Genomic DNA, 10,666 nt, shown 5'->3' on the forward strand with positions numbered 1-10,666 from the left:
AGGAAAAATGTTGTATGGACAAATGCTGGCAAATCCACTGAATTTAGTCAAATTAGGAAATGTAGCTATTTCATAGACTCATTACCATCTTTGGGATAGAATTCATTTCAATGTGTAATGATATCTTGCGTGCAGTGGTTCTTTAATCAAAACTTTTATCTCCCTCTGAAAGAAACATACTGAGCTGTTGGTTCCTCCACAAGCTGCTTCATGTTCCAGTATTACTGAATCGTTAGTTTGGTGGAGTCACGTACATTTCCTAAGAGGCGACGAACGGGATAGAGTGGTCAGGCTCCCCGACTTGATTGATGCATGTCATCGTATCCCAATTGCGTGGATCGATGCTCATGATGTCAATCACTGGATTGTCTGGTCCAGACTCGTTATTTACCGACTGCTGTAATATGGCTGGAATATTGCCAAGTTCAGTGTTTAATCAACAAACAAATGTGCATTTTGAAATGCTAGGAAATTGTTTCTCAAAGGGAGATAAGTAATTGTGCATCGGTCAGGTCAGTTCATTGTCAGTATACACGCCCCAGCTGTTACTGTTGAATTTAACATATTTAAATTTAGCTCAACTTGTTTTCAAGATATTTGTTGATCTGTTCTACAGTAATACCAGCCAGACATCACTTGTTGACTCTCACTGGAACATCAGGCTGTAGTCTGACTATACATAGCCACAATGTACCACCAGTACAATGCTTGACATTCAGTGTGTCATTGATGTTTTATTCAAATATACAAATCAAAAGAAGTTAAAGAACTCTCAATGCTTCCATATGACTATACTTAGTCATGGCTAGTGATTATTGCAACTCACAGCCTTCCATTGTGAGTATTCTTTAACTTGTTTTGTGTAGTACACAATGAGTAATTGTTTCAAGGAAGAAAGGTTTAATTTGACACGGCAACAGTAAATAATTAAATATTTGCTAATACGAGGTCATGTTTGAACAACATTATAATTATTTTCGGAAGAAAGTTTGAAATCCATAATCGGTGTATGCATGTCCTCATCTTGGAACAATCAGCTCGTCGTGCATAGGACTGGCGGCACACTGTTCACTTTTGTAATATACTACTCAAAAGAAGTTAAGGATCACCCGATTCTTTCATATTGGTAATGTTAATCTGTCATGGCATGAGAGATTAACTATTGTAATATGAAAGAATCAGGTGATCCTTAACTTCTTTTGAGTAGTATATGTCATGTAATCATTCAGGGATGAACTTATTGGTAGCTCCAGCCTACAGCAAGTCATATGAATCACTGACTGTTATTGTTGACCAGTTACATCTACACAGGCAGCCAGGCAGGCAATATGTTGGTCTGTTAGGGACGAAGCGATATGGTGGCTGCAGGTAGCACAATATGATATGTATACCAACTAACATAGTAGGTATGCAATCTATGTATTCCCAATAATAAAGTGAGTATGTAATACGATATGTATTCCCATCGATATGGTAGGTATGCAATACGGCATGTATTCCCCATTAATATTTTAGGTATGCAATACGGTATGTATTCCTATTATGTATTGTGGGTATGCAATAAATGTATTCCCAATAATATAGTGAGTATGTAATATATGTATTCCCATTAATATAGTAGGTATGCAATACGGTATGTATTAATATACATGATATAGTGGTTATGCAGTACAAATTATGTCATCTAATTCCCATGACAATATGGTTGGTATGCAATACGATGCATATCAACTACCGACTGTTTCACCATATCGTTACCACCCTTAATGTACTCCTAATTATGCCATAGAGTGAGTCATTGTTAAAACAGTTTGACTGTAGCCGCTTTGTACTGTTTCACGTAAGACCACACTTTTTTTAGTTCATGGTTAATGGATTTTTTGCTTGTACAGGTTGACATAAGAATATTCGATTTTTAATTTTTTTATTTTGGCATAATATTTCGTGGTTTAGTCAAAGTGAAACATTCTGTTTAAACTGAAGGAGGGTTTCACTTTAGTTTTTTATTTCTGTCAGAAGGGTACATTTGATCATGTATTTTCATTAAAAAAAATTAGTTTGGTTTGTAAGTGCATTAGTAACTGAAAACTAAGAACAGTCTTGCCTGAGGGGGGGGGATACATATTAATCAGCTGTTACATTGTTGTACCGTTGACCCCAGCTGGGACATGGACTTAATTGCTGAAAAGTGGCAATACTTAATTCATTAATGTCAGTCTTTGTTAACTAGGACTTCTTTCTGTGTACTTTATGTATAGGCAAGGAAATCTTCCTCTTATAATTGCAAGGTTATGCTGTTATCTGTTCAAGTTCACTGACAGTATGGCAACCATTGCCTCTTCATGTACCATCTCCTGTTCCTAATGGAATATTACACAACAGCCATGCTCATGGTGGGCGGGTAATATTAAAAACCTGGAACCTTATTTCAACCAACACCAAGTTTACTTTGGAATAATAATCATACTCTGAAATCGTAAGTGGTTTCAATTAGGAAACGACCTATTTGTTGAGATCTGAAGTTGGAGCATAATGACGAAAGTTCTTATCATGTTCCAGGAACAGGTGATGGTATTAGGTGATTTCTGCCAGGATATGTCATCAATACAGATGCATGTGTACTTGTCATCAGTTCCTGTGTACTTAGGACCACACACCTGTATATAGGTGGAGCAAGCTGGAGAGAGCGTGAGCGTGCGAGCGAGCGAGGCTGGCTGTGTGTGAGACTGGGCGTTGAACGTTTGACATCAGTGTCGGGGAAACAAGTGTCTGCAAGATGGGTGTGTTGAACCACCATGCCACACACATCGGTCTCGACAGAGAACACCCAAATGTACATACATATTTATTTTCTGGCACTGACCAAATAAACAAGTGTTTATAGAATCGATTTACAGGCTTCGTGTCTTTCTTTTAACGATTCTTGTCGTCACTCGTCACCCATCATGTTGTGAAAACTTTTAAAATATACAATGGCTTGAGAACTCCTGCACACACATACATACACACTGTCAGCAAATAGTATGAAATTCAATTGCATACCATATGACATGCTGCTGATATAGGTCACGATACAGTACACACAATGTACCTCAAGGTATCGCAAGGTATTGGCACTAATGTAATACCTGTCATCTGGTCAGACTGACAGCCACCACTGTTGGCAGTCAAAGTGTTCCACGATATTCAGTGTCTGTGATTCCTTGACACAAGCTTCATGACAGACTTCAGAGTGTTCCACCTCACGACGATGTGTACTCTACAACTGGCATTCATGCATTCAGATGTCACAGTTGATTCGTGTTCAACGCCGCACTCAGCAATATTCCAGCTATATGAGGCGGTCTGTAAATTATCCCAGTCTGTACTAGACAATCCAGTGATTATTATCATGAGCATCAATCCACGCAATTGGGATTGATGACATGCATCAACCAAGTCAGCGAGTTTGACCATCCAATCCCGTTAGTCGCCTCTTACGACAAGCATAGTCGCCTTTTACGGAGATGTCACAGTGTTCAGTGTTCACAGAAACAAACAAATGAAGCTTCACTGTCCATGAAGAGCCCACTGCCTGTTGTCCATCGAAAGTTCCCACACTGCATCAGACAATACTGGAACCACATCTTGCATCAGGAGAAATGGAAGCCGTCCTTGTTGAAACTGTTCAACAGCCTGGAAAGAAGATGAATAATCATGATAATCATGATATTAATAATTGCTCAATTTAAATATGCATATAACATTATCACTACTACTACTACTACTACTACTACTACTAAATGCATATTTAAATTTAGGTGTTCACTTGCCCTAAAACATGCTCATAGTGCTATACAATTATTACTAGTGGTGGGACGATGCATCGGTGGATCCTATATTTTACTTCCTGATGCAAGTATCGATCTTAGTCGCACACTAAGTACAAAATATTGATTCATACCATTAATGTTTACTTTAATGGCTGTTACACCAAACACTAATCAGTAGTGATTGAGTTTTGTTTTAGCAATATTCCAGCAACATCATGGCGGGGAACACCAGAAATGGGCTTCACACAAGTACCTATTTTTGGAATTGAACCCGGGTCTTTGGCGTGATGAGCGAACGCTTTAACCACTAGGCTACCGGACAACCCCTCACTAGTTGGATAATGTTAGGTAGAGACTACAGGAGGAAGTATGGGAGGAGGGGATCAGACGCCAGGAAGTCATCAATATCCATCGTGCGGGCTCGCTTCTTGTCAAAGCTGGTCTCTTCAAGAATCTTCACTACTTTTTCCTTGATGTCAAAATCTGCAGGTATTGTCTAGAAATAAACATGGACAAGTCGCTATCATGAACACCTTTTGACACATTAAGATGTATCACGAAAACGAAAAATAAATAGAACGTCCAACATCAATAGAATACACTTCCGTTGTGGAATCTGAGCACTGAGCAGTGCAACAACAAGCCAGTACTTACTATGTTATGACAGAACAATGAATCCGAGGGCAGCTCTGTCTTGAGGACGTCCCCCCACCATTACCTGCAGCTTGGTGGCCTGGGGGCTGAGACGGAAAACAACATGCATTCATTTGTGTAGTGTGATATGCATACAGACTATAGGGCTATTCCTAAAAAAACAGCATTGAAAACATTCTTTTTATCATTGATTTGAACTTGGGTTGTTTTTTTATCGAACCTCTTGATAAGACTCAAACCTAAGCATATTTACCCTCCAACACCTCCTATCATTGTCTGAAATAACTCCATAAATACAAGACCCAACATCTAAGAGGAGGTGCACTCACGTTCCTTGAACTCTCTTGTGCAGCTCCGCCACCAGACGGGGGTCAATCTCACAGGCCACAACCTGAAACATGAGACAATGTTAACCACCACTTGAAACATATGACATTGGTATCTACAACCTGAAACATGTGACATCGTTAACCACCACCTGAAACATGTGACACTATATCTCCCACCTGAAACATTTGACATTGTTATGACTGTAAGATCTTCCAGCAAGCCAGGCCATTATGTAGTTGGTAGAAAAGAGAAAGTGTTGCTATTAAGTAATAAGCAGCACTCACAAGTAGCCGACGCCAGTGCTCTAGATAATACTCTCAGTGAGTATTTACTCCTATGTAATCATTCTCTTTCACTCATTGGGTATTTATAATTTTCTTTTTGTTCAAAGTATACCTTTACTCCAGTCAAGTACTGGTCCAGTATCTTAGATCATATTAAACCCAACCATAGAAAGTTTGAATGATTGACCGCTGGTCCAGACTGACCTTCTTGACCTTCTCCAGCAGCTTGACCGTCATGTTGCCCGTACCAGGGCCGACCTCCAGGACCACATCTGTCGGCCGCAGCGCAGCCTGCAACATCACAGGGACTTTAACAATCAGCTGCCACGCACTTTCTTCCATCAACCAACTTGTAAACTATTGACTTATTCTCTGTGAAGTTTCCTTAGATATACATCTTTGTGTCTGTTTTTTTTAACATTGTTAACTCTAGTCCAACATAAATGACAATGTTGGATTGCGAATCAAAACAGAGAACATAGAAGATTCCCATCAACCAACTGTACCAGTTATCGCCATTGTCTAAAAAGCAGGTGCCACCTGACTACGCTCACTGCTTCAGTTATACAAATTACATTTTTTATTTTCTTTAGTTTCGCACTCAATTTTTATATTCATAAGATATGCCTGTATCCATTAGTTGTTTGCAAATTGACGTGAACCAATATTCCCCAAATTTGATTTACACAAGCTTATCCTTAACACTATGTACTAGGGATTTCGCGATATATACTGGCTACGCATTTTGGGGAAATAGCTTAATTAGGTTTCAGAATTGTATTTTGGGAAAGAAAGACAGACAGATGGTAAGCAATGACACAACTGAAAGTGCATCATCGTGTTGTTTGATTGTAGTTTACACGTGAATGAGTCACATGACATCGTCCACATGTCTTTTCTAAAGTTGTATTTTAGCAAGGTGATTTTATGGTGTTTTTTAATATTTCCTGACAAGAGTCAGTTTTGTTTATCATCTTTGGATAAATATTTCTAACAAGATGCAATCATGTACATGCTATACAGGGCTGGGACGAGTCCAAATTTACTACAGGGGTACCCACGCACCTATTTCCCGACCCTACCCAGGTACCCACTGTTGGTCTCAAGAGATAGGTACAAAATGTCCGATTGGGAAAAGTTTGACCGTAGCCCTGGACAAAATGTATTGAGATACACGTATAAATCGATCTGGTCATGCATACACTGACGTTGACTGAAGTTTTATCTTTATTCAAACATATAAAAGTCTGGGTGCATAGTCAGAAAGAAATGCAAACATTAGTGACTTTTAGTGTAACCATATAGTACAAGATCATTTTTGTCATTAAACAATATATATCACATGACCGGGTAGTTCTGTAGGTACCCGGGTCCTTGTCAGTACCCACCCAACCCAAGTACCCGAGTTACACGTCCCAGCCCAAGTGCTATAACAGGGAGTTGGCGATGTCAACTGGTCGCTAGCCAGTAACCATTTCTTTGAGTGCTGAGAACAAAATGATGTCCAATGTAGACTGACCTTCTCCACCATGCTGACAACAACCAGAGGGTTCTTGAGGATGTGCTGGCCGAAGTCATGCTTGAAGGTGATGCCTGCAATGACAGTGTGATTCCACGAGATTTGGATACTACCTTGCATTAAAATTCTGTAAAGTTATATCATTGGGTGTGTCTTGACCGAATCACCGGTAGATTCCAAAAAAAACGTGTGTACAGCTGATTGCTGTTTCCGGCTTTCTTTACACAAGGTAATCTTAATCCCTGGATGGAAAACAATGCCTAGCAGAACAAAAAATACAATTTAAACGGTAAATCAACATGTCTGGTGATTTTTTTATCTCAAATTTCGAATTTGTACTGACCAAGTTTTTCATTGCCCGTTCGTTTACCGGACTTCGCTGAAGGGGTAAGGTGTAATGTTTTTCTGCGCTTGATAAGCGAATTCTTTTTTTTTCTCCAGAATACTGAATCCGCTAGAGGTGGGTGCGCATTATACATGGGTGCGCACTATACTCAAGAAAATACGGTAGGTGATCCATAGCCAAAGAGATTCGTACCCACTGAAAATGGTTAACCCGTACCTAAAGTTCACATCAGGTTCGTACCAGTTTTGGAGCATTTGTACTTTATCTTGCTGACTCGAACGTAGATTTGGTTCACCAATACCCAGGACCTATCCATTTTCCCACTTTCATGACAATTTATTCATAGCACTATTGTCACACATTCAACCATTTGGTGCACTTTTAATTCATTAAACCCCATACATTGTTATACATATAACATTGAGGTATTTTAAATGGCCGTGGTGGCATATTGTTGTTTAAGTAAGTTTGGCTAAAGTCGTTCAAACACAACATTCTTTGTCTGTTGACTCCAATTTTCATGATTTATATCAATCTAAGAGTACTCTGATTGACCCAGGTGTCCATTAGGCATTATTTACAACATGTAGACCTGGACTGAAACTGGCACCAGACACAGAAGCGCAGTCGCCCTTTAAGTCTTAGTTTTCTAAGAAACTTACGTTTCAATTTTGGTCACCATTTTTGTCGTGATCATGTGTGCCTAAACCTGCTACATTTACTTTCCAACCAGCTACCCCTAAACGAAAGCTAATATCTGTAGATATATCTGAAGAATCGATGATAGGAGAAACATCGGCAGAAGGCGAAGGGAGATAACTCTATCTTTCATCCATACATGTACCCACCAGTAAGTGAAAAAGTGATCGTAAAATATCCAGCGTTACTACACCAGCTTCCAAGCTATACAACAGCTATCCATGGGTATGGAGTTCGGACTTTCCATTGGATATTCCTCTAGTAAATTGGGCTAGAACACAACGGTTCAGGGCAAATGTTCCCCTTAATATCTTAACTTGATAATAAATATTCTCGCTATAACAACTTCAAATTATATTAACACCAGACTCGGGTCACCTACCTTTACTGCTGTGTTGCTGTCACCTAGTCGTTGCTAGATCCAAGGAAGGAAAACAGACTCATGTGTATACGATTATTCTATTTTTATTTAGATATATTTAAGATATGGAATAGTATGTGTCCAAAAAAAAGTATTTAAAGCAGGGCCAAAAGTGAGCACAAAAACGGTTCTCCTATATCAGAGAACGGAATCAACTTAGAAATGTCAGTCAAAGAGTGAGCCTAAAAAAATGAAAAGACGATCGAAAGAGTGTGTCCAAACATAAACCAAAAGGGTGTAGCCAAAACAGTCCAAAAAGGAGAAATGCTTTATTACAGGGGCACCAAACCACATCCTCTCACACAAACACACATACAAACCACATCCTCTTATGCATATACTCAAAACACACGCGAGACACATCCTGTCGCACATGTACTCTTAAAATCAAACACACATGCACAACACATACACACTTACACACAATACTAGATGCAAATCACTCCAACTCCCATATACACATATGATTACACTCACCCAAACACACATGTGAAACGAACACTCTCATACATACACACTTAAACCCAATCACACATTCAAAACACACACTCACCCACATCACAAACTTGCACTTTTTGTCACACATGCAAAAACACATCCTCTCACACATACACTCTCTGTCACACATGCAAAAACACATCCTCTCACACATACACTCTCTGTCACACATGCAAAAACACATCCTCTCACACATACACTCTCTGTCACACATGCAGAAACACATCATCTCACACATACACTCTCTGTCACACATGCAGAAACACATCATCTCACACATACACTCTCTGTCACACATGCAGAAACACATCATCTCACACATACACTCTCTGTCACACATGCAGAAACACATCATCTCACACATACACTCTCTATCACACATGCAAAAATACATCCTAACACACATACACACCTACACTATCTGTCAAACAAGCAAAATACATCCTCTCACACTCACATTTACACATTTATTCTTGTACTCATACACACACACACACTGGATGAGAAATCTACGAGAAGATTCTCCTCCAGAAGGCAGCCACTCTCCTCAGCGCCTTCCTCAGAGGATGAACCTCTCGGTCCTCCACGAAGCTGTCGTCATCCTCGTCCTCGTAGACCCAGTAGTCACTGTCGTCATCACTAGGGGCAGGATAGTGGTCGACGTAGGTGATGGTGACTGGGGCGGGGAGCGTCTCACCGTGGTCAGGGCGGGCCCAGAAGGGGGTGAAAACATTCAGAGGGTTGGGAGAGGGGGTCGGGGACGCAGCCTGGGGACGCTACATCAGTGAGTGGGGAGGGAGGGAGAAAGGAGGGTCAGTGGGCGAGGTATATAGGAGGTTTTCAAATAACAATGTGGAAAAGAAAGTCAGTGTGATACACAGGTTACACATGCAATGAGGCGCTACAACAAGACAGAAATTCTGATCGACTGTTTGAATCATGCAATTGGAGGAGGGGGATCATGCAGTTATTTTTCAGGACACAATAACACACAGAGAAAATCTGCAATGGCAATAGTGTGCGTGGGGGACATCGACAAAAGCACTTAAGTGATCTATTCGGCGGCCAAATCCGAAACAGATGTAGATAAACTACATACACAGTCGGATTCCTCATCCAGCGACGGCCATAAACTCGCAGCAGGAGTGACATGATACCGGATCATGTCTTCCCGTGCTGAAAAGAAAAACAAACAAATTTAATAATACATTAAAATACATGTTCAATGAATATATCGAGTTAAGGAGTTCGAGTTAACGAGGTTACACTGTACAACTTTGATAAAAGACATCGCCCAGCCTCTAGTCAACAAATATAGATCTAGATATTTTGCTACACATCTCTACGAAAAGTTGTACAGCTCTTATTTACTCTTCAGAACCTGAATGGATTGGCGGACGGACGATCGGACGGACGGACGGACTGATGGACAGACAGGTGGATTAGGAGTAGAGAGTACTATCGACACTATGAGCATTTCATCATTGTGTTTATGTGTTTTAGTCATGTCATTCCAAGCCCGTTCGTTTGAAAGAGTAGTTTACGTTTAAATAGATATCAAAGTTATACAATGTCACACATTTGATCTATAATGTTTGAATAACATCGTCCGTCATATAGCTTTATCAGGACCGCTCTCATTTCAGAGCAGACAAGAGATTTAGAAGACACCAATTTCTGAATCAAATCAATTGCAAATGGCGGCCAGTGTCATCACCATCGGTACTGCTGTCAAACTACGGCCAATGTCAGTACTTATCTACGTTCTAAACACTTTAAAATACAATAATTGCATTCTTAAATACCTTGAATATGCAGCCTTGTAAACATCTTGTCAGTAGAAGATCTTGAAACGATGCTGTAGTCAACGAAATGCAGAGCGATAGGGAGCAAGAGCGATAGTGAATCTGTTCAAAACAGAAGGGACGTTGGCCACGACAACGGTAACTACGTTACCGAGACGAAGTCAGAACGAGGCGTCATCGTCCATTTCCGGCATAGCTAAACCTCTACGGCTGCATGTCTATGGGAGCCAAAGACTTTAAAAGGGGAAGCAGATAAAGTTGTGGTGACCGTTGCCGTGGTTACCGTCGTTGATAATAA

At 40.2% G+C, this 10,666-nt stretch overlaps 1 protein-coding gene across 1 annotated transcript; it reads right to left on the minus strand.

The window, feature by feature from the left end:
• Window positions 1-1,892: 1,892 nt before the first annotated feature.
• Window positions 1,893-8,660, minus strand: LOC124142223 (probable dimethyladenosine transferase). Its single transcript, XM_046510564.2, has 6 exons — window positions 6,600-8,660; window positions 5,285-5,371; window positions 4,796-4,857; window positions 4,467-4,552; window positions 4,202-4,308; window positions 1,893-3,675 (listed from the first exon to the last, which is right to left on the minus strand). Exons 1-4 carry the CDS (start codon window positions 6,717-6,719, stop codon window positions 4,471-4,473), a joined length of 351 nt encoding a protein of 116 aa, XP_046366520.2. The 5' UTR covers window positions 6,720-8,660; the 3' UTR covers window positions 1,893-3,675; window positions 4,202-4,308; window positions 4,467-4,470.
• Window positions 8,661-10,666: the final 2,006 nt, after the last annotated feature.

The sequence above is a fragment of the Haliotis rufescens genome, unplaced genomic scaffold, assembly GCF_023055435.1.
Source record: "Haliotis rufescens isolate VD_foot unplaced genomic scaffold, xgHalRufe1.0.p SCAF_2, whole genome shotgun sequence".
NCBI classification, from domain to species: Eukaryota; Metazoa; Mollusca; class Gastropoda; order Lepetellida; family Haliotidae; genus Haliotis; species Haliotis rufescens.

Excerpts from the sequence above, each read along its gene's own strand:
- LOC124142223 (XM_046510564.2), bottom strand. The coding sequence starts at position 6,719 with ATGCAAGGTAGTATCCAAATCTCGTGGAATCACACTGTCATTGCAGGC. Across the intron at positions 5,372-6,599 it reads TTGTCAGCATGGTGGAGAAG|GCTGCGCTGCGGCCGACAGA; the intron begins GTCAGTCTACAT and ends GTGATGTTGCAG. Across the intron at positions 4,553-4,795 it reads CACAAGAGAGTTCAAGGAAC|CCCCCAGGCCACCAAGCTGC; the intron begins GTGAGTGCACCT and ends TTTCCGTCTCAG.